This window comes from Schistocerca nitens, chromosome 10 (genome assembly GCF_023898315.1).
Source record: "Schistocerca nitens isolate TAMUIC-IGC-003100 chromosome 10, iqSchNite1.1, whole genome shotgun sequence".
Lineage (NCBI taxonomy): Eukaryota > Metazoa > Arthropoda > Insecta > Orthoptera > Acrididae > Schistocerca > Schistocerca nitens.
This window is the reverse complement of record NC_064623.1, coordinates 166,172,249-166,197,807: the sequence shown is the minus strand read 5'-3', so window position 1 is coordinate 166,197,807 and position 25,559 is coordinate 166,172,249. Positions and strand designations below refer to the sequence as shown.

At 36.8% G+C, this 25,559-nt stretch overlaps 1 protein-coding gene across 1 annotated transcript in view; it reads left to right on the top strand.

Annotated features, from left to right (window-relative positions):
• LOC126210383 (uncharacterized) overlaps nucleotides 1-25,114 on the top strand; it is a 242,126-nt gene extending 217,012 nt beyond the window's left edge. Inside the window, exons 6-7 of the mRNA XM_049939612.1 lie at nucleotides 19,695-19,991; nucleotides 24,526-25,114. Of these exons, the coding sequence (XP_049795569.1) occupies nucleotides 19,695-19,981 (287 nt within the window). The 3' untranslated portion in view covers nucleotides 19,982-19,991; nucleotides 24,526-25,114. The remainder of the gene's footprint in view (nucleotides 1-19,694; nucleotides 19,992-24,525) is intronic.
• Nucleotides 25,115-25,559: the final 445 nt, after the last annotated feature.

The following is a 25,559-nucleotide window of genomic DNA, read 5'->3' as shown; positions in this document are numbered from 1 at the left end:
CAAGAGCATCCATCTAGTAAGTAGGATACCTGGGTTTGAATCCTGGTCGGGCACAAATTTTCAACTTTCCGCATTGATTTCAATCTAGGTCTGTAACTCCTTTGTGTATTAATACACAGTAATTCATTGAAAATTCCATGATTTGCCCTGCTGGGACATTCTGGAACAATGAGATGAGCAGTTTGTCTGGCTGCTCCACAATTGTGCTTTAGAGCTGGAGCTTTACCCCATCTATAAAGAATCTCCACTCTGCTGTTATGATTGGTGCATATTTGTTAATTGTTGTCCTTATTCTGCATGGCTGGTTGAAGGTAGTATGTTTCCTTCTTACACAGGGCAAGTTATGGCAATGTGTAGGACAAGCCTCTTATATTCTCATTTAGATGAAGGGCTACCTCATCACTGAATACCACGTAATCAAGAAAGTCATATTCCCTCTGCAACACTTTATCGGTGAAGTTATAATGTAGACAATTGTTATCTGCTTTAAGCATGTACCAACTTTAACCAGTATGGATGCATTTCAAAGTTTTCTTAAAACCTCCTGCACTGTTCTCTTTGGTGATTGAAGTTCAAGACGTGCTTTCTGAGCAGACTTCTTAGGACTACAAAGGTAAGATGCTCTGACACATTCAGGTCGTCCTTTGCTTTTCCCTTTACACTCACATACAGTCATTTTGGATTGACTACACCATCGACAGATGTTTTCGCCACATGGGAGATCACTATTAAACTTTAAATGACATGCATGTTGAACTGAAATTACAGATTCATGATATTTCAATAATTTACTTGATTATAACAAGATTTCTTAAATGCGAATAACATTATGTTGTATGGTGATAGTCTATTCCTAATACAGCATACAGTTTTAATTTTCTTTTGTTTCCTTGTCTTGTTGTTTGTTCACTCTTGATGGGATCCATGGAATATGATGAATGAATCAGTGAACTAGTTTTCGTTTTGTGGCAGTTATACTTTTATGTGGAAATCAAAAACTTGATGGCTGCATGAGCAAGAGAAAGGTGTGTGTTGGAAATTACTGGGAGGAACATGAAAACAAACAAAATGGATCAAGGTACGGACTGAAATTGAAAACTTAAATGTGATTGTAATGGAAGTGACATGAAGGTGGCCAGGTCATTTAGCCAAGGAAGTGTTTTGGTGAAATCCGAGAGATGATAAAAGTCCATGGCAATGTTCAAACTGAAATTAGTTAAATGACACGTAGGAGCACCAGTCCTTTGCATTACTGTCAATTGTGAAGCATGTCAAATGGTTAATGTTGATAACTCCCATATCAGCTGTACGATTTTCTGAAAACGTGTTGTGAAGCGAAATGCAGCCTGATCATTTTACTTCCTTTAATACACAGAACTGTGTCGCTTTCAGTATTCAGTTCTCGTGTGTGCGTCCGTAACACTTTTTATAAATCTCATAATACTTCTTTGAAATAATTTCTCAGTACTGTCAGTTGACGGCTGATGGTTACTGCTGGCAAGCAGCAACTGGTAGTGTCCATACAGAAATGGACAGTCTTCTTATGGAGATCTTATCCAGAAGTCACCTGTGCACAATTCGGTCGATTGTAGGCGGGTGACAGTAGCGTGTTTGGAGCGTGCTACTGAGGGTGGAGCTGTGGCCTTCCACTCGTGCATCTGATCACTGGTGCTACTACTGAGTGTCACTTTTTAAATGTGTGGCAGCTTTGACATACCTTTTTTTTCAATAATGCATACTTTGAACAAACAGGCAGAATTTCCATGGTGCATAATTATTTTGTGGAGGATTCTGAAGAGAATGCACTGCAGCTGGCAGCTTAAAAACATTCTTGCCTTTAGTGGTACACAATAGGACAAAAACCAAAAATGAACTATGAAGGAATTACTTGCATGGGTTGGAAACTGGCAGATGTGATGTACACGTATAGACAAACAGATGATTACAATTTCAGAAAAATTGGAAGTTTTATTCAAGAGAAAGAGATTTACAAACTTGCAAGTCAGTAATGCATTGGTTCAGCTCTGGCCCTGATGGTTCGGCATTGTTGACAGAGTAGCTGTATGCTCTCCTGAGGGCTGGATTTTCAAAATCCCGTGCTGGTTTTAGGGCCCTGCCTATAATACTGCAAACTTCTCAACTGGGGAGAGAACCGGTGACCTTGCTGGCCTAGGTAGGGTTTGGTAAGCACGAAGACAAGTGGTAGAAGCTCTCACAATGTGCAGGCAGACATTATCATGCTGAATTGAAAGATCAGGATAGCTTGCCAATAAGGGCAACAAAAAAGTGGGGTGTACAATATCACCAATGTACCGCTGTGCTGTAAGGATGCTGCAGATGAGAACCAAAGGGGTCAGTCTTAAAAATAAATGGCACCACCCATACAGTCCTTCCTGGTTGTTGGAATGTATGGTAGGCATATACCATCACTGTCTGAGGCATCTCCAGACACATCTTCACTGGTCATCAGGGCTCACTTCGAAGCAGGCCCCATCACTGAAAGCAATTTTACTCCATTCGATGAGATTCCAGGCCAAAGACGTGTCTGGAAATACCCAGGACAGTGGTGGGATACCAACCTGAGTGTCGCCTAGCTAGTAGGGTTGTCTTCGGGCCATTCTTACAGCACAGCAATATGTCGATGATATTCTGGGGCCTATTTTGTTGCTCCGTAATACCCACCTGCCCACAGCAAGAGTTTCTGTTGCTTGTATTTGTGTTCGCCAGACCCTGTCTTTGAGACAAAATCGGTAATAATATTTCAGCATGGATAGTGCTTTGTATGTCAGTAAAAGAAATGGCTGTGAGTGAAAGGGCCATCAACAATGTTAATGTTGACATTATCTGGCAGCAATCCTGAAACTTCATGGAATACTCTTTTGCTGGGAAAATTTCAAGAATCACATCAGAGAAATATAACAATTGAGATTTCCTAATTCAATCTGTAAACCTAAATAAAGGGTGTACAGTAATGTATGAATAGTGAAAAGCGTTATGTAACAATACACTTTGCATTATGTAGCAAAGTAGGTATAGTCAGTGAACCCGAACTCCATTGTCAAAAATTTGGATGTCATTTAGGGATATTTTGTGAGTATTTTTGTATAAGAAACCTGTGGTCTCCAGTGGCTCATAACCGAGTAATAATGTAATTATGATTTATTATGAAAATATGATGTAATTGGATGGATTAAAAAATCTACTCACCAAGTGACAGAAGGAGAACACACAGGCATTGAAATTCACAAGCTTTTGGAGCCAGTGGCTCCTCCTCCTGGCAGAAGGGTTGAAGGGAAAAGAAGAGAGGTCAAGGAAAAGGATTGGTGAGGTTTAGATATTAGGGAGAGCTCAGAAAAGTCTCCCAGAATCCTGGGTCAGGGGAGACTTCCTGGATGGGATGAGAAGGAAAGACTGATTGTTGTGGACACACCAGATGGGATTTGGAAACTTGAAAGCTTAAAGGTGGAAGATAGGGTAATATGAAAGACAGAGATTACTGACAAAGCATCATGCATGAGTTAATAAGAGCAGAGAGCTACGATAGGGGTGAGGAGACATGGTAGCGGTTGTGGGTGGGGAAATATTGACGAACAGAATTGTTACTGATAAGAAATGCTGACCCTGAAGAAATTAACATAAATTAAGGTCAGGTGAGTGACACAAATCAAGGACATGTTGTAACACCAGTTCCCACTGGCGAAGTTCTGAGAAACAGGTGTCTGGGAGAAGAATCCAGATGGCATATGTGGTGAAGTAGGCACCGAGGTCATGACTGTCATGTTGTAGAGCATGCTCTGAAACAGGATTTTGTGTATTGCCTGTATACACCCTCTGCCTATGCTCATTCATCCTCACTAATAACTTGGTGGTAGTCATGCCAATGTAAAAGGCCTAATAGTGTTTACACAACAGATGGTACATGACGTGTGTCATTTGATAGGTGGCTCTTCCTTTGATAGTATATGTTTTGCTAGTTACAGGGCTGGTATAGCATGTGGTAGGAGAGTGCATAAGGTAAGTTGTACAGTGGGAACGGTCACTTTATGTGCTGTCTTGTGAACACCAAGACATAACAAAAGCTCTGGTAAAAAGTGATGTAGCTCTGTTGTTAAAGCACTGGTACTGTGTCAGCAAGGAGCAAGATTCACATCCTCGACAGATCATTCTGTTCCTGATCTTTCTGTGATTTTTCTAAATTGCTTCAGTTGAATGTTGGGTGTTTCCTTTGAAAAGCCCAGAGATGATTTCCCTGTCCATCCATACCAAATCTGGTCTTGTGCGTCGTCTCTAATGTCATCATCAACAGCAAGTTGAAAATTAGTCTTCCTTCCTTAGTGTTATGAAATCTAAACTTGTTAAAAATTCCAGAATGAATCTTTCACTCTGCAGCAGAATGTGTTTGGTTTTGGAACTTCTTGGCAGATTAAAATTCTGATTTGGGCTCTAACCAGAAACCTTGCTTTTTTTTTTTTGGGGGGGGGGGGGGGGGGGGGGTAGTGATCTTACAAACTCAACTATCCAGGCATGTTCCACAACCTGTCCTCTCAGTTTAATTTCTGCTTGCTGGATGAGCTACTCACTATAGTTTCTTTAAGCACAAACAAAGCATACTAGCAATAATGCTTAAATTGTTAGAACATCATACGAAAGTGTTATCTAATACCTTCATTCAACATCCATGTAATCACTTCTTCATGCATATTTTATATGCAGATTATAATGAATGAGACAATTGTACATGCATATTTTATATGCAGATTATAATGAATGAGACAATTGTAAATGGTGTGTGTGTGTGTGTGTGTGTGTGTGTGTGTGTGTGTGTGACATTCCTGTTTACTTACAGCTGGCCACGGTGGTCTAGCAGTTCTAGGCGCGCAGTCCGGAACTGCACGACTGCTACGGTCGCAGGTTTGAATCCTGCCTCGGACATGGATGTGTGTGATGTCCTTTGGTTAGTTAGGTTTAAGTAGTTCTAAGTTCTGGGGGACTGATGACCACAGATGTTAAGTACCATAGTGCTCAGAGCCATTTGAACCATTTGTTTACTTACATTACTAACACTGAAATTACCGTTTTGGCAGTGATGTAATCTGGTCTAAAAACATATCAACAGCATGAGAAAAATGACAAACGGGTTAACTGAAGTGAAAATCTGGGTAATGGAAAGTGCAAATTGGAATATCAACAATATTACAAAAAGGATAGATTGCTACTCACCCTAAATATGTCATGCTGAGCTGCAGACAGGCATGGTTAAAAGACTGTCACATATAAGCTTTCAGCCAAATCCTTCTTCAGAAAAGAGAAATAACAGTTTTTTCATTGTGCCTGTCTGCAACTCAAGGTGTCATCTTTATGGTGAGTTGCAATGTACCCATTTCATAATACTGTTGAACTTCTAAGTAAAATTGACCTCATTTAGCACATGAATCCATAATTAATTTATTTTGTCTATGATTCATTTTTGTTATTGATGTAACAGTACGTTTTGAATTAAGGAATGATTCAACATGGTATTGCGTAGTGAGATTAGATACTACAAAAATTATGTTCATCTATTCATGAAGTATGCAGTAATGTTTGTAGTATCAAAGTACCTATAAAAAAGAAATGTGGGAACATTATCAATGAATGTAACCTTAAACTGATTTTAAGATTTCTGCTGGTTAATTAAAAGTAAAAGCTAAGTTATTCAACACATTATATGGTGTATGTTTGTTGGATAAAAACTTTACTTTTGTCATCACACTTGTTTTTATTTGTAATCATATTTGCTAATAAACAGAAAAAATATTAATTACTAACAGGAATTTCTCAGGTTCACTACAGCTTTTAAAAAAATACTTGGCTGCCTAATAAAGCTTATTATACATGCAAAAAGTCATCATTTAGCCATCACCTGCTATGTTTTCCTCGATGGCAATTGTTCACCAGAGACAATGTTATCATCAGGAGTGCCCGAGGGAAGTGTGATAGGACCACTGTTGTTCTTTATGTACATAAATGATTTGGTGGACAGGGTGAGCAGCAATCTGCAGTTGTTTGGTGATGATGCTGTGGTGTACAGTAAGGCATCGAACTTGAGTGACTGTAGAAAGATACAAGATGACTTGTACAAAATTTCTCATTGGTGTGATGAATGGTTTCTTGTTGGTGTGATGAATGGCAGCTAACTCTAAATGTGGAAAAATGTAAGTTAATGTGGATGAGTAGGAAGAACAAAACTGTAATGTTCAGATACAATATTAGTAGTCTCATTCTTGACACAGTCAAGTCATTTAAATATCTACACGTAAAGTCGCAAAGCGATATGAAATGGGACAAGCATCTGAGAACTATGGTAGTGAAGGCAAATGGTTGACTTGGGTTTATTGGGAGAATTTTAGGAAAGTGTGATTCACCTGTAAAGGAGACTGCATATAGGATGCTAGTGTGACCTATTCTTGAGTTCTGCTCAAGTATTTACCAGATCAGATTGAGGGAAGACATTGAAGCAATTCAGACACTGGCTGTTAGATTTCTTACCGGTAGGTTCAAACAATATATAAGTGTTACGGAGGTGCTTCAGGAACTCAAATGGGAATCCCTGGAGGGAAGGTGACATTCTTTATGAGATACGCTACTGAGACAATTTAGCGAACCAGCATTTGAAGCTGACTGCCAAACAATTCTACTGCTGTGAGCATACACTGCATTTAAGAATCATGAAGATAAGATATGAGAAATTAGGGCTCGTATGGAGGTACATACACAGTCATTTTCCCCTCACTATATTTGCAAGCCAAATGGAAAGGAAATGACTAGTAGTGATGGGGTACCCCCCACTGTGCACAGTATAATGTAATTGAATATAACAGAGGGAAACATTCCACGTGGAAAAAATATATCTAAAAAGAAAGATGATGAGACTTACCAAACAAAAGCGCTGGCAGGTCGATAGACACACAAAAAAACACAAATATACACACAAAATTCTAGCTTTCGCAATCAACGGTTGCTTCGTCAGGAAAGAGGGAAGGAGAGGGAAAGATGAAAGGATGTGGGTTTTAAGGGAGAGGGTAAGGAGTCATTCCAATCCCGGGAGCGGAAAGACTTACCTTAGGGGGAAAAAAGGACAGGTATACACTCGCACACACACACATATCCATCCACACATACAGACACAAGCAGACATATTTGTCTGCTTGTGTCTGTATGTGTGGATGGATATGTGTGTGTGTGCGAGTGTATACCTGTCCTTTTTTCCCCCTAAGGTAAGTCTTTCCGCTCCCGGGATTGGAATGACTCCTTACCCTCTCCCTTAAAACCCACATCCTTTCATCTTTCCCTCTCCTTCCCTCTTTCCTGACGAAGCAACCGTTGGTTGCGAAAGCTAGAATTTTGTGTGTATATTTGTGTTTTTTTGTGTGTCTATCGACCTGCCAGCGCTTTTGTTTGGTAAGTCTCATCATCTTTCTTTTTAGATGTATAATGTAATTGGATAGATAAAAAAAATCTACTCACCAAGTGGGGGCAGAACACACATAAAAAAAGATTATACTTGTGCAAGCTTCTGGAGCCAGTGGCTCCTTCTTCCGGTAGAAGGGTTGAAGGGGAAGGAAAGACAGGTGAAAGAAAAGGACTGGAGATGTCTTGGAAAAGGGGTAAATTTCGGAAAAGTCACCCAGAACCCTAAGTCTGGGGAGATGTACCAGACAGGATGAGAAGAAAAGAACAAGTATATATGAAGATGTAGATTATCTTTTCTTTTAGTCATTTACTATTGTCTGCTAATAAAAGGCACAAGGACTGCTTGAATTTTAGGGAAATAATATCAGATGCTTCAGTCTTGAAAATTTGTATATTTGTTACACTGTGAAATTGTATTCTGGGTCAATATTCAAAGAGAGACGTTGGCAGTTAATTGTCTATCCAGTGCACCAGCTGGACATAGCTTATGGATTGCTTCAAAGCTTTCGCTCATTGCCAGTTCCTCTCATTGCATTAAGAACATAGCACACATTGTGCTAAAAGTAAAGACATTTCGTATCCTCCTTGGTTTATTTGGAACCTCACAGTAAATGTCATGTAAATATTTTTATAAGCAAAATTATGAACACCAGAAAACTTGCTGTGCTTAACTAAAATATCACAAGCCACTGTGCTTATCCAATATCTCACAGCACCAAAATAACAATGAGAAATGAGACTTCACTGACAGAGAGACAGGTAAGGTCATCTATTAATACTAGAGAACACTAAGATATGTGTGGTACTTAAAAAAGATCTGCTTGGTTGGCAAAAAACATCTGCTTGATTATCAGTATTAACAAGCAAGCTGAAGTATTGAACTGTTAACTGACTGTTTCCACAGACAACTGGAAAATGTGGGACAAGTTTTCCACTGTGTTAGCAAAGTATTGATAGAACAACTACAGAATCACAATATTAACCACAAAGGAAAGGCTTGTCTTTTTTTCTTGTTTTTAATGTACAAGTACACACATTCACTTATTTACATATTCCTTGTATCACTTGTTTAACATGTATGAGTGACATGGTAGGTCTCAATTTACACACTATTTAACATAACTGATATTCAGACACAGTTACATTCTGCCTTCTTACACATGAGTTCATAAAACAGTGAAATATATTTAGTTTAATAGTAGAAGTAGCTCTTTGTTAAAAGAGCCTATACCAAGAGCTGCATTAAAAAAATATTCAGTTGCGGTCCAGTATTTGTGCATTGAGCTGCCTGGGTAGTAGTCTGATAATTAAATATTTTACATGGAGCTCATGGTGTAGAGCAATATGTCATTTAGAAAATACAACCTGTGGAGCACCAAGCAACAAGTTTTTCACAGACGTATCTCTGTGATTCTTCTCTGCTACATAAAATAAAAAATTTGAAAATAAAAATCTTTCTGTAGAACAGAGGGAGTTACAGAACAACTCTTTTCAGCTGTACATCACAATTATAATGTTACCTCAATCATTTTATGTATTCACCTCACAGTGTTACTTCATCACACATTGCTACATAAAAGTAAATTACATTTCTATGTTGATTGTACCCCTCTGAGACTGGTAACAAGAATGGCTGAAATGAAGGGTTTTAAAAGCTCCAAGCTCCAGAACAAATTGATTTCATTTTTGCAGCTCAGATCCTCATCAACATGTATGTCCAAGTAGTTTGTCAATTCTGCCTTAGCTATTAACTCTTGGATACTACTAAATATGTTATTGTATTTTTACTCTGTGGTACACACAGAGAGAGAGAGAGAGAGAGAGTGTTAATAATTAAAAGAGGGGCCATATATAGAGAAAACCAGGCAATTCCACAAAATAAATTACTTTTAATTCTTCTGTTGCTGTATGTCTGTTAGTATTGATTATTATAATCAATTCACATACAAAATGGATGATTCTGTTGCCTGTTAATGGAATATATGTTTCTGGAATTTAAAGTAGCTCTGTCACATTTGCTGTCCTAGAATAAGAAATGTCTTAAGAGATGCATTGTTCACTAACTAGAGTAGTAAAGTAAATAACAATACAAAATTAGACTTAATTAGATTGATATTATAATGAAGGAAAATGTGAGATGTGGTGTATCGCATACTGAACTTCAAAACCTGGTCTTCTGCCACACAACAAGGTTTGTTTACAAACTGAAAATACTATGCAGCTGACAGACAATAATAGTTGTAATATTTCCGGTATACCATTGACTTGCTGGGGCAGCATATTGAGGTCAGTATATATCAGTATTTCAGCATCTCACATCCGGAACTGTTGGGCTCACTTTCTGTAGAAGCAGCTAATGAGAATAAAAGTGTTGGAACATCACTCACATACTACAGCTTCCGTATTTTAGTTTTCTTAAATTAGCTAGAGAAGTGACACAGAACTATTTGGTGTGTCTGAAAATGTAGGTAAACACCTGTGATTTCAGGAATACATTGGTCTACAGAAAAATCCTCAAGGTCAATGTATGACTCTCAGAGCTATTGTTAGAATGCACACTCACTACAAATGCCTAGCCAGATTCCTCTCAAGTTTCTCACAGGCAAATAAGGAATTTCTGGGAACATTCCAAATTCTCCTCTCCTGCAAATTAAAATGTTAAACAGTCTTTCACAATGTAATTGTTTCACATCACAGTTACTTCTCACAGTGAAAGTGTTGCATGTGTAAAATTCTTTAATGGATGATGATGATAGCTGTTTATGTGTGAAGCATCCACAGATGAAAAAATAAATTAATGAAATATCCATTTTTAAGTTAGTTGTGTCAACACCCCTGATACTTGCGCAGATGACTTCAAATCACATTACTACAGACTTAAATGGTGATGCTCTGAAAGACAAACTGCAGCTATCTTAAGCAAGAAGACATCATTTCATTTTTTATTTCCACGTGGATCGAATCTGTACAAATTTTTGTACAGTTTTTATGGGATAGTTCAGTACAACACACACACATGAAACACAACCACATAACAAAAGTACTTCTCCTGGTGATAATACATGGAACTATATTGGCAAATATTTCTTACATGTCTGCTTTATTAAGTAAGCATACCACCAAAAAAAAAAAAAATCACAGCTGCGTGATTGCAACAGAACACACAATATATATTAAGAAGAATCTGAGATTTTAGGAAAATTAATTTTTTTGTCAGAAATATAGCAACAGAATAAAAACAATTATTTAATAGAAGTTGTTTCACTTTGTATCATATTTTACTTTAATACTGGCTGACCTGATGTTTGCTGGGAAGTGACTTTATTTTTTCCATACATTCAACAAATTTATTTTTAGTTTTGTGGCATGTGTTACAATAAAATTGTGTTTTGATTTTAGTGTCATGGTGGTAACGATCTAGATTTCTGAGTAGAAATTCTAAATGTTTAATTGTAAAATATGTTCATTCTATTATATAGATGGATGGCAGTGGTATACAGGCAAGATATGGAGGAACTGTGTCATATTTCTGAATTTTACATGAGAAAATGTACATTTACTTTTTATTACAAGTGACTATTTACATAAAAAAATTGTCTTGGTTTCTTGTCCTATAAAATGACAAGCTGATACTGCTTGAAATTTAAACACAAAGAAAGATATTGACAGCTTGTAACATTTAGCACAAAATGTAAAAGCTATATGTTATGTTTACTGAGTATATTTCATAGGTTGTCGTAATGGGAAACTGAAGTAGGGATTAATATGGTTTAAAAAATCTTTAAAGAAAAGAGATCAGTATAGAGCCAATTAGACAGGCGTAAAATCTGGCACGGTGGGAGTCCTTTGGCGCCAAAGTCATGGAGAGTTAGTGAAATGGCCGGACAGAGGCCAGTGGTACAATAGTTGCGTCACAGGTATTGTGTGGAAACCTTTGTTGGCACCTTCAGGGGATACAGTTCGGCTTCCCACTAGTGGCATTGGGTCAGGGCAGCCAATCAGGAGGGGGAGGTCTCCTCCCACAACAAGTCTATAAATACAGCCCCAGCAGCTCACACGTGTGCAGTATACAACTGGCCACCCAAGTGTTCAGTCACCATGAGATACCCTCTTTCATACAGAGCTGCCATCACTGGCAGTGGTGAGTAGACAAGAACAAATATGTCACACTTCATGAAAATAATATTGTATCCAATCTTTCATTCCTACACATAATGGAAATGGCCACAACTACTCACACAAGTGTGTCCCACAGTAGAAAAATTGGCAGAAGTCATCTGTGGTATTTTTTATGTCCTTCATTTTTTATTTCTGTTGCAGTTGCTTTTGCTTTGGAGTTCTATGATCCAAAATGTCAGACAGTACTAATGTGTCTTTAAATTAACTGTGTCACATTACATTGCCAACTATGTGGGTAGCATTTATACTTGCCTACTGATCTCCCTCTTTGTAATGGGTGAATACTACTTTTCTGTTTCTTAAATGTTCTCTACTGAAATATAATCTGATGTGCATACAGGATTACAATCAGTGACAGTGGTGAATAGACAAGTGCAAATACGTTACACACTGTGAAAATGATACTCTATCGTATCTTTCATTCTTTCATATAATATGGAGTACCCATCACTACTCGCACAGGTGCATCCCATAGTAGAAAAGATGGCAGAAGTCATCTGTGCTTTTAGAAGTCCTTCATTTATTACTTCTAATGCAGCTGCTGTTGCTTTGAAATTATGTTATATTATATTTGTTTCTAGTTCTTTTTTTTCCGTAATGCCTATTGGTCCTAAAGTGTCATAAATGGCATGATACAAAAAATTAAGCTGTGTTACATTACACTGGCAGCTATGTGGATAGCATACTCCTCCTATATAATGAGTGAACATTTCATTTTCTTAAATGAGCTGTGCTGAAATATAATCTGTTGTGTATATGGGATTACCTTCACTGACAGTGATAAGTAGCCAAGGACAAATGTGGCACCAATCACAAAAATTATACTGTATCCAAACTTGCATTTCTTCACATAATGTCAAATGGCCAACACTACATATATATATGTGTCCCATAGTAGAAAAGTAGGCAGATGTAATATGGGCTTTTTGAAGTCTTTCATCCATTATTTCTGTTATAGATGCTTTTGTGCTTTGAAGATCTGTCACTTTTTTTCTACTACCTTTTTTCTTGATGCTAACAATGCCCATTAGCTCTGGAGTGTCACTCGTGGCATGATCCCAAATATAAGGAAGTGGTTAAATATTTTTTAATTAGCTGTGTCACATTACATTGGGATCTGTGCAGATAATATTTATGCTTGAGTATTGACATCAGTGACCATACACTGGATGAGTCTGTGTGTGTGAAGTTCCTCAGCACTCAGATGGATGATAAACCAAAATTGTCCCAGAATGTGTATAAGTTAACCAAAAAATTAAATTCTTCCTGCTTCGCACTTCCAAATATTTCTTATTCTGCAGACATGCAGAAGGGAATGATAATAACTTTCACTTAGTGCATGGCTGACACATAAACTTCTGGGGCAATACTACTAAGGTCGAACAAGTATTTATTTTAGAAGTGTGAAGGTGAGTACCAGTCTGTTATCAGTTTTTTTCACCATATTTTCCACTGAGACAATTCATAGGTTTTTATATCCTGTGATCCTTTTTATCAAATCTTGATCATAATTGTGATCAAACTATCGGCATGGCTGTAACAACTAATTCATTTGTTTCCTGTAAACATCTATTTTACTAACTTTTCTTCTTCATCTGATGTTTGGACCACATTGCGCTATGGTTTCCTTTCACTTTCTTCTTTTAACAACACTATCTTATTACTCTAAGTCTCGAGAGAGAGAGAGAGAGAGAGAGAGAGAGAGAGAGAGAGTAATTTGTACGTACTGATGAAGTCACACGGTGAAGACTACTTTTTGTATGAGATTTATCACTATCAGCTATCCAAAACACTGAGTGAAACAACAGCCTCTATATTCTGACTGACACCGAAACTCTCATAGCTCACCTTGTTTGTGAGAAAAAGAAATAGCTATCAATCCAGTGCCAACTTTCTCAAATAGAGGACTCTGTGTTAGGAACAGAGCAGCAGTCATGCCTCAAAACTGGAGTACAAAGAAGTCTCTCATGTAATGTGTTAAAATGAAAAGCTGTGATTAGGATGATAGATGTTATACATTAGCTACACCATCTTCTTTCATACCAGAAAAAAAGACTTCTCTAATTTTCACACATGAGGGTGGAAATATAACAGCACTGTACTTTCCACACATTCTAAGCATGTTTTTTTTTTTTTAAACTAAACACATAAATAGTTTTGTTTCTTGTTTAGTATATCACCAAGTGTACCATCCTTTTTAAAATTAATCCCAGTCAGTTACTTTATTACATCATTCTGTGTTTTACTCTCTAAGTTGGCTCACTCATAGTGTCTCGAAAACAATAAACAATTATTATTTTATAAAGAATATATATTTTCCATTATGAACTAACTTGAGGCTCATTCTAAGACCATAATCTCTCAAATTCTCCACATTAAGATTAATACAACTGCATCTTAAGCTTTTATGTTAAGTCTATTTTAGAGTTCTAATCATACATCCTTTTTCCATAGTCCAGAGACATTCATGAATGAGTGCAAATCATCATCTAGCCAGAGATTGAGACTTTCATGTCATGTTCACTGTTTAAACAGGTACAAAAGAATATAAAAAAAAATTAGGACAAACTTCATATAACCAAGAAAAAGCTCTGCTATATTAACTGTAGCTACAGTTACAATTAAAAATTGCAGAGACAAGAAGTACAGTGGGTTCACATGGACGTGGGTTGCAATAGTCATTCGGAGATGGAAAGGCTTGCACAGATGGAGAGCTGTATCAAATCAGCTTTCAGACTGAAGACCACAACAACAACAACACATCATTTCATTTCTAAGACAAATTCATGACTTTTCCACATTATATGCCATGGTTTAATCTTCATTTTCAATTTATCCCAGACAAAGATTTCAAGTCATTTGGCACTGAATGATGAACCAACTGATCTCTTGGAATATATGCTATTTACTGGCAATTCAGCTTTGTGTTGATCATATGAGAGGGGGTTGTGTGTTACATATTGTATCTACAGATTTGCATATTCCCAATTGTAACTTTAGTGTCATCTCAATTAGCATAATGATTTGTAACATGCAGAGACAACAGTAGTCAGAATATTAAAACTAATAAGCAGTTTTCTGTGTGATGTTCTTTAATTTTGTCATAATTCTTGTTGCTCTCTTTTGATATAAAATGAGCTTCCTCAAACTAGTTTGGCTGCTTCCAGTCCACAATACAATTCCATAAAACAGAAAGGGGTATACAAATCCAATAAAAAGACAGGAAGCTATTCTTCTTAGTACATTCAAACAAGATGTTAATTTACTACTTAAATGACCTAATTATTGATTCCACTAGAAAGTATCAGTTATATATATTCTCAAAAACTTTCATGTAGAACAGGCACGTGTCAGAATATCCTCATTCTCATCAGGCAGTTTACTTATGCCACTTGGTTTAAAATAAATGAGATTGGTTTTCACTAAACTTAACTCGTAACTTTTAATAAGGTACTCAAGATGAGTTTTTGCTTTTTCAGTGAGATTCTGTACTTCAGTATTTTGGCTAACTGCACTCTGTCCCTAGCATATTCCAGATATGTCACGAGTGTAAATGTAATAAGCCGGTGCTTGTTGTCGACAACACTTAGGAAGTCATTCACATAGCATGTAAATTAGATAGGACACAAAATGGGGCTTTGTGGCAAATCAAAATTTATATTTCTTGTATTCAATCTATTTTTTAATAACCTCTCCGTTGTCACCACATCTTCCGAACACTGTTGTCTACCTTCTGAGTAAGATTCTAGTAAAAGCGGTGACTTCCCAAAGGCACCACTGTTTACAAGTTTGGTAAGACTCTGTCAGAAGCTTTTGAGAGGTCTAAAAATATTCCTGCTGTTTGGTAACACTCATTTATTTTCACTAACACACAGTGGATGAACTTCACTGTTGCAGACAGCCTTTCTTGGGACCACTTCTGAACCATGCTGAAAATCACCTATAGTGTTACTCTGCTCCTTATGATTTTTAACATGATTACTTTGCTAAGATTGAGGTTGAGGAAGTTGGTCTGTAGTTATGAGTTAGTGGTAATATACTCATTACAAACACAAATTTATTATGTAGACTAAGGTATATCTACATATATACTACACAAGCCGCAATATGGAGTGTGATGGAGGGTCCATCATACCAATATAACATATTGTCGGCCTTACTTCAGTTGTGTATTGAGAGAGGGGAAAAATTACTGTTTGTGTACCTCTGTACGTGTCCTAATGCGTCTTATTTTATTCTCATGATTCTTTCTAATGATCTGGCTAGCTATTGCATGCATTTCTTCAATAGACAAGAAGTAACTTCATCCCAGCCTGCAGATCATTTATTCTTGTAGCTTTTGATTAGCTGCTGAATGTCTCTAATGGCAACAGAAGGTAATTTGCAGAAGTTTAGCTCATTGTTTCTCTCATATCTATACATTTTCTTCTGCTTCATGCTAATATCACTTTCAAATGGCCTGTATAAAGTTTCATTAAATTTATTGAAACTTCCTCTGCTTGACCTGGACTGAGACCCATAACCTTTTGACTTTTGAAGGTAATGTTCACTGACTGAGCTGACCATGCATAACTCACGACCTGCCCTCACAACTCCACTTCTACTTCTACATCTACATCTACAAACACACTTTGCAAGCTACCATATGGTATATTGCAGAGGGTACCTTGTGCTGCTAGTAGTTATTTCCTTTCCTGTTCCACAAGCAAATGGAGTGAAGGAAAACATGTTTTTGTACTTCTGCCAGTAATTTTCTTCTAGCTTCCAAGCTTCACAGTTCTCCAGCAGACCTATAGCTTCATCACAATGAACTTTCACCCTGCACTAGAGTGTGTAGATAAAAGAGCATTAGAAGGATATAGGCATGGTATACTCTCTCTCTCAGTGATGATTCGGTTGCTAGTGGGGGAATCCACTCATGCAAATGACTTTGGCAAATAGCAGACTGACACAACCTGGTGCCTGGAAACGAGCACCTCAGAAATGGTGTACCAGCCAGTTGTTAATGTGCTATTGTCATGAGAATCTCTGGAAAGAGGATGAAGGATGGAGAAACCACAAGTAGATGTCAAGCTCTGGAAAACAGTATAGGCAGTCATCTGTGGCAGATATGATGACAGAGTGCAATACTAGCCCAGGAATAATTTTTTCAGAGCCCATGGCTCAGCACATGGTATTGAACATGATATGCCACAACAGATGATCTCTATATGCTCTCACATAGTCACAAGAAAATCGTCAATTACAACGGGCATGGGATCATCAAGATTGGGCCACTGGAAACATATCACCTGCTTGGATGAATCACTTTCGTTGTTACACCAGACCCGTGGTTGTGTCTGACTATGTCATCAACCATGAGAACGGCTCCTAATTCGTGCCCTGCATCACAGATGCAGGCTGGTCAAGGCAATATAATGCTTTTGGGGACATTCACCTGGTCTTCAATGGGACCTGTGCAATAATCAAAGGTACCATTAAAGCTGTCAAACGCATAAAAATTACTGTGGATCACCTGCATGCTTTTGTGCTCAATGTCCCACACAGTGGCAAAGGCATCTTCTAACAGATTAACTGAGCATGTTAAAAGACCAGAATTGTGCTTCATTGGTTTGAGGAGTACGGCAATAAACTTGTGATGTGTTGGCCACCAAATGCACCTGCTCTGAACTCGATGGAACAAATTTGGGATGCTATCAACCAGCTTCATGAATGAGATTTTCACTCTGCAGCAGAGTGAGTGCTGATATGAAACTTCCTGGCAGATTAAAACTGTGTGCCAGACCGAGACTCGAACTCGGGACCTTTGCCTTTCGCGGGCAAGTGCTCTACCAACTGAGCTACCCAAGCACGACTCACGCCCCGTCCTCACAGGTTTACTTCTGCCAGTACCTCGTCTCCTACCTTTCAAACTTTACAGAAGCTCTCCTGCGAACCAGGAGCTTCTGTAAAGTTTGAAAGGTAGGAGACGAGGTACTGGCAGAAGTAAACCTGTGAGGACGGGGCGTGAGTCGTGCTTGGGTAGCTCAGTTGGTAGAGCACTTGTCCGCGACAGGCAAAGGTCCCGAGTTAGAGTCTCGGTCCGGCACACAGTTTTAATCTGCCAGGAAGTTTCAAACCAGCTTCATGTCCATAAACAACCAGCCCATAATTTATTGGAAGTAAACCAACACCCCACCCCCTCCCCTCCCATCCCCACTGCCAAAGATCTGCCATACAAAATCACTGCATTGTGTTTCAAAGGTTAACTAACACCCTATTACACTATAAAACTTTGAATGTTTGGTGTTCTATAGCTGTAAGATATTTATCGAAGGACATCTTCTGTGCTCCATTACCTGCACCTGAAATGTTCATTTGCCAAACCAGTAGTCAGATATATATAACCCATTGTCATTAGCATCTGATACAGAGGAACAAATAGCTCTATGTAAATCAGTTTCTATAACATTACCAAACTGTGTATATATAATAACAAAAATATAAGTCTACTTGTATTATGTAACTCTGTAGCAATGACATGTGTCAGTTAATACGACAGGATATGAAATCCATCCTATCACTTAGTACGCAGGTTATCATGTATGTTACTGCATTCAGATCTTAGGTAGTAACACTTCTTGATCATGTCTGACATAACACAAGGTGTAAACATGGAAGTTACAGGTCACAAGGTCTACATTACCTGTCTTTTGTTATTTCTAAGATCATATCTGTATACATATGTGATGTACATTTATAGAATATACGGAATATATATAAGAGCCAAATATATAACATGTGATAAATGTGATAAAATTTATGTTGGGCAAACAGGGAGAAACATCAAAACACAATTTAGACAATATATTAATCTTAGTGAAACCAATCCTTCAGCATTCAGTGCTCACTTACAGAAAGCATTCTGACAGTGACATTAATGAAAAGATACCACTCTTCATCAAGTAGAAAAAGGCAGATTATTAAATATCCTAGAAGAAGTTAAAATGTACACACATACAATGAAACAAGCGGACAACACACTTAATGAACAGTTACATAATATGATAAATATACAAAAGTTCAACAGTGTTTTAACTTAACAAGTTTGGTTTGGAGTCCCTCCATACCCTGAATGCAAAATGGTCTAATTTGACATAATATGTTGGATTATTTTGCAATTTTGTACCTTCTGTGTATTCTACCTTCATATACCATTTGTCCAAAGATTGTTTTTTACATACATATCACACACATTGCCCTGTCAATTCCTTGTTTAGACTATGTGGTGGTGGTGGTGGTGATGATGATGATGATGATGATGATGATGATGATGATAATCGGTTTGAGCGGCACTCAACTGCACGGTCATCAGCGCCAGTACAAAGTCCCAATTTTTACACAGTACAGTTTTTACACAGTCCAATCTAGCCATTCTCACGAATGATGATGATGATGAAATGATGAGGACAACACAAACACCCATTCCCCGGGCAGATAAAATCTCCAACCCGGCCGGGAATCGAACTCGGGACCCCGTGATCCAGAGGCAGCAACATTAGCCACTAGACTACGAGCTGCAAACTTGTTTAGACATGTGACGGTTATGTCAGATGTGATCAACACTTTGCCACTGTCTAATATTTAAATGCAGTAACATACACAACAAGCTGTATGCTATGTGATAAGACAGATTTCATATCCTACTGTATTAACTGACATGCATATCACTGCTACGGAGTTGCTGCTTCTACTGTTATATACACAGTTGTCATGTAGTGGAAACTGATGTACACACAGTTGTTTGTTTCTCTATATCAGATGCCACTGACTATGGGTTGTACACCTTAATACCAGTTTGGCAAATAAATATTTCAAGTGCAACGCATGGTATATAGAAATGTCCTTTAATAAATCCTATTAAGCCTGTGGTCATAATATTTTGCCTCCTCAGTATATATTCCAAGAAGAATATAAATCTAAACAGAAACTAGAATGCATGTATGGAGATGCTGTGGCAAGCTGCTGCAGCCAGCAGTTTTGACTATTGCATTGCTCATTAACTCCTGGCTTTTACTTTTCAGACTGGCCCCTCTACACACCAAGTGGAGCGCTGTACAGGAGGCCCCTGTCAGTGATGATCGACCCCTTCACCATTGAGCCCCTGTCGTGGGACCGCCGTGACCCCCTGCTGGACCCGTACCCCCAGATTGGTGCCAAGTACCGCAGGCCCGAGGCGTGGGAATACCCCAGGCACCGGCTGCACGCCCCCCTCCTCTGGGACTACCCGGCCCTGCGCCCCCACGGACAGTCGTACGGATACCTGTGGGCCAAGTCCCGGTCTTGGCTGTCTGACTGGTACAACTTCTAGAGCACTGCAGGCAAGTACCATTGCATTCATTTGACTTGATTGTATCCATCTGCTCCACTCTTGTGTATGATATTTATTTTTTCTGAGAGTACCATATTATAAGCTTAACATTTTTCTTCAACTAAATAGTTAAAGTTAAATTTAATTGCATATGACTCTAAATAACAGATATGGTGCAATATTTTAGAAAAATTTGAGAGCAGTAAGCACAAAATATATTTGCTTATCTTTTATATCCAGAATGAATTTTCACTCCTCAGCAACATGTGCAACATGTGCACATTTGCAACTTCCTAGTAGGTTTAAACTGTGTGCAGGAGCAGGACTTAAATGAGAGCTTTTGCCTTTCAACTGAGCTACCCGAGGTCAACTAACAACTTACCCTCACAACCTTTTCTGCTGGTACTTCCTCTCTTACCTTGCAAACTTCTCAAAAGTTCTCCTGCATGTCTTGCATAACTAGCAGGTCAGGAAGAAAGGATGTAGCAGGGAAACCAGCTTAGCAACAGCATACGGCAAGTTTAAAAAGTAAGAGAAGAAGTAATGGCTGAAGTAAAGTTGTGAGGGCAATTCCTGAGTTGTGCTTGGGTAATTTATTTGGCTAAGGTAATTTTTGTATTGTTGATTTATGTGAAAGTCCTTAGTAAATAGATGATTTGCAGTTTCCATTATAGTGCCAGATTCATCTAGATTTTTGTGCTGCAAATGTAAACATGATTTTTTTTGTTTTTTTATGAATTAATTCCTTCAGTTTTATCAGACATGTTTTTTAATTATAAAATGTTAGTTTCAGCTTTGTAACTTAACATCATTCAGCTTTGTACCTTAACATCATAATCAACTCAGTCTAACTCCAGGCTTAAACTGATTCAACAGAATATATATGCTTGCCAAAAATAGTTCAGTACAATTCAAAAATATAAACTGAGTGGTTCAAAAAATTAGTATTTTTCAAGTAATTTACATACAGTTTAAATTTTTGTATGATTATAAGATATAAATAAAACTTTTTCAAATATATACACTTCTATAAGGTGATAAAAAAATTTATTGTACAACATTTTAATGGTTAATGAACACTGCCTCAGCTGTATTATTACACATTTATGATGTCACAACTCGTTTCATTTTTAGAAAATCTTCACGTTGCTGAGTTATGCTAAAGTCATTACATAAATGGTCTGATTGTCATATACAATGTTAAAAATGAAATTCAGATACAACTATCACAAACATTCTGCTGCCGCCTGGCAGAAGTATGACGAGCAGGCGTGGTATGCTGTGTACAGTATGGAACATGCCATGTCTGCCCACCGTACTTCTGCCAGCCAGTCAACACAGTGTTTGTGATCACTGTTTCTGAATTTAGTCTTTAACAGTACATACAATGATCAGACCATTTATGCCATGACTTTAGCACATCTCCGCAACCTGAAGATGTTCTAAAATCAAAGCCAGTCATAAAATCATAAAGGTGTAATAATACAGGTGATGTGGTGTTCATTAGTCATTATTTAGCATCAGCTGTGGTGCTCAACATGATCATGATTATTGTATATTAGATTTGGATGTGACAGATATACATACACAAGTGTTATTTAAATGAAAACAACTTCAAGAATAGAGATAAAATCCTCCAATTGAACCCAAAGTCACAAAAATTATGAAATGAAATAATTGATATCACAATGCAATAACAAGTGAAGAGACCGATACCCAATAAAATTAAACCCTATACAGCCTAAAACGATTGTAAAATGTGGGAAGTGTCATTTATCAATATTTTTACAAACTTTGCAGCTATTAATTGACCTAAGGTTGGTAAGTTATACAACAGAGGAGTTAGCATGGGCTTTGTAAAAAAAAAAAAAAGTACATTTCTGTGTGGGACATGGATCCACGTAAGCTTGGATGTGCAATGAGTCAATACACAGAATATAAATATCAGGTTTTGGTATTTTCTAATACTTTGTTGTCAAATTATTCATGGAATATGCCACTGTAGTGCCGTACATTCATAATTTGAAATACTTTGTTATATCAAGTTTATGTTTACATATACACATTTTTCATCTTAATGATAATTAATTGCCTGCTGTACTTTACAAGAATGCATTAAACTAAATCTGTTGGAATTCTTGTAAATCAAATCATAGTTATTTTGTTTCAGCACAGATTAACATAATTCATATATGAATTTTGTAAAATTGTATCTCATGGCTGCTAAAACTGCAGTGCTCTCTCATTCTTTCAACCACCATTACTTCATTATATTAACATATCACATAACAAACATACAGAAACTGTATGGACATGATCTGTGAGGTGAACAAAATTGAATGAGGCAAAATTCCAAGTAATGTTGACTGACTCATTGAAAAGTTGGAAAAAAATTCTGAAAAAATTGTCACCTGTAGTGTGAAATGATTTGTCCAAACCTAAGAAAATAGATTATAGTGACATTTAATGCACCTTTGAATAATGCTTAAAATCATGTATAGCAAATGAGGCATGTTAAATGTTTCATTTCTCTCTTTTAGACAAATCATTTCACGGAACAGCTTACCATCCTTTTTTCAGAAAGCACGAAATATAATATATTCAAATATTAAATTATTAAGAGTATACAGATCAAGAGAAAGAAGAAAGATTTGGTTTATGCTATAATTTGATATTTTTTATATTTTTTCAATACGAAAGAAAGAATTGCACAATTTCTACACTGCTGTAACTTTTTATGTGCAAAATATCTAGGTCTTGAAGAGGTGAACTTTTTGACACTTCATTTACAATAGCTAATCGCAGCTGATCATGAAATATTTCAATTTTTTCCCATATCACTAATTACATTTTTCTTAATTACCTTTATTACTTACAAGCAATGAAATATGTTTTGCAAAACTAGAGCTCACTCTGGTCAGTTTCATACCCCATGTGTCCATTTACCTTTCTTCATTTAGTTATGAAAATCCAGACAAAAATTTTCCCTCGGATCACTAATTAAATTTTTCTTTATTTCCCTGACTTTCAAGCAATTAAAACTTTTTTGGAAAAACTAGCCCACACTCTGGTCAATGTAATACTCCATTTGCGCACTTCCAAATTCAGACAAAAATCGATTGTGTAATTTCTAGGGAGTGTCCCTTTCATCCTGGGATCTGATTGACTTGCTCTTCCATTTTCATTTTTGACAATCTATTTCTCCTCCCCGAGGAAGGAACTATTACTTCTGAAAACTAGAATAAAGTTAAGTATTTTTGTATGTACCTGAAGGTAAGTAATAGCCAGAAATTCTGTATCATAATTTTAGATCGCTCATGTGAATTTTCCTTTTGATAGTGTTACATTCTCACTCAGTTACTCTGTTATTACTATTCACATTTCTACTTGTTGAAAAAAAAGTAGTAATTGACCTGAAGAGTTGATGTCCTTATTCGACTGCTTGCTTCCAGATAATATCTACAAGGCAGAACTTTGTTTACATTCTTGTGCAGCTGCACCAGTTTCTCGAAATTTACACTTACTCTACACAACCATTAAACAAGTGTGGTCTTACAATACAAGTTTTGACTTTGATAAGCTGAGAAAAGACTTTACTTAAAAAGGAAACTGTTTGCATACCTGTGTGTCATGACCACACTAAGCTTGTGTTCCTACAATCCATTAATCATTTACAGTGTGTGATATGATTAATGCACGAATGAATACTGGTACATAAATGTGTTGGTTGAGATGTCATATACACTTTGTAGTAAATAGTTAAATATTTATTGAATTTTCATTCAAACACAAAAACTTCTTATGGCTTTGGTGTAACAATGGTTTACAATGCCAAAAATTTAACAAATCTACAAAAAGAGATATCAATGATGAAGGCACCCACTTCTTTTGGAAGCATACAGTAATTAATCTTCTCAGAATGGAGGATATCTTCTTAGAAACATTCATCTCAGAGCACATGAATCCATCATTTATTTTTTGAAGCGAAGCAAAGTTGTTACGACAGTTGTGATTATATTTTAACTGGTGGCTCTTAATGTAATGTAACCTGAAAACTGTCCCTGATACTGGAGAGAAACGCCATCAACAAATATATTTTTTGGGCTGTAAGTGTAAATATCCATGATGGCTAAACAAATCTGTAGACCAGTCTCATCTTCCATTCTTCACAACAGAAGATTCGCCAATGCTAACACCATTTATGGAAAGTCATTCCATGCATCATAAAAGAATATAATTATGCAATGGTTTTTGCATTTCTATCAACACTATGAACATGTAGCTGTCATTATTAAAATTCTTTTCAGTTTCTATTGCATCTATCATAGTTTTTATGTTTCTTCTCCTTTTATATTAACTTCTGGCAAATGATAAGAACTTGAGTACTCTTTTATAATGAGATAAGTCATATCAGCACATAAAAAGGTCCACGGGACAAGAAACATTATTATTATTATTATTATTATTATTATTATTATTATCAGTATTGAGTCTTACTGCTGACCAATAAAAAGTATCTGAATTTTTTTTTTTTTTAATTACAGCTGAAGCTACAAACTCTGCATGGAGGAGATGAAAGAAGAAAAAGCGATGACTACAGTTAACTCTCTTCCACGCAAGATCACATCGGTAGTCTCAGTGTTTACCACCAACTGTGATTATTTTTTAATTCTGTGTCACATACAGCCTCTTATTATTATTTTTTGTTGCTTTATCCCAATAATCTATGCGAACTGATGAAAAAGTAACATCATGTCAGAAATTCAGAAACATCCATGTATATAAAATGCACTGCCTCTTCTAATATCCTTATATTTTATATTTTTCATAAAATCATGGTAAGATCAAATAAACAATCATCACAAAAAATCATTCTGTACATGCCAGTCCTGAAATGGGACTGGATGATGTGCACCATAAATTACAGTCAAAACTTACATTTTACATTGACAGTAAGTAAATCTCCATAAGTTCTGTCAGGTTTCATTTTCTAATTCATTAACATATCATGCTTTCATTGTATTATTTCATTATGAAACTTCACAACTGCATACAATAAGCTGTATAACATGCATTTTTGTAAATATCTTGCATATTTATTGTATGTAATGCAAATAAAAATATTTTTCAAAATCGTTTTTCTTCATTTTATGTCCATACCATTTTCAGGCAAAACTGTAATAACAAAAACCAATTAGAATGGACAGCTCCTCAATTACTGTATTAAAGTAGGTCATAGAGTAGATGTGAGATCTTACTGTTGCTTAGCTTGATATCCCACAAACTATGGAATACTGTCATACTGAAACATTAACTTTGGTGTCTTTGTGAAGATTTACAAAATATATTTTTCTTGACTCAGGCAAACATTATGACCTTGTTAATGGAGCTGCTCAACAAATGTCTTTGATGCTAATTTACATCAGTAAGCTTTTACTGGAATGCATCAGCCCTGGTCTGATAGAATTGGATAATACGAGGGCTGTTTTTTAAGTAAGGTCCGTTTGAACATAAGTACACAGTGAAAAGTTATTTCAAAAAAGTAAATTTATTTTCAGAAAGTACATACTTCACTCTA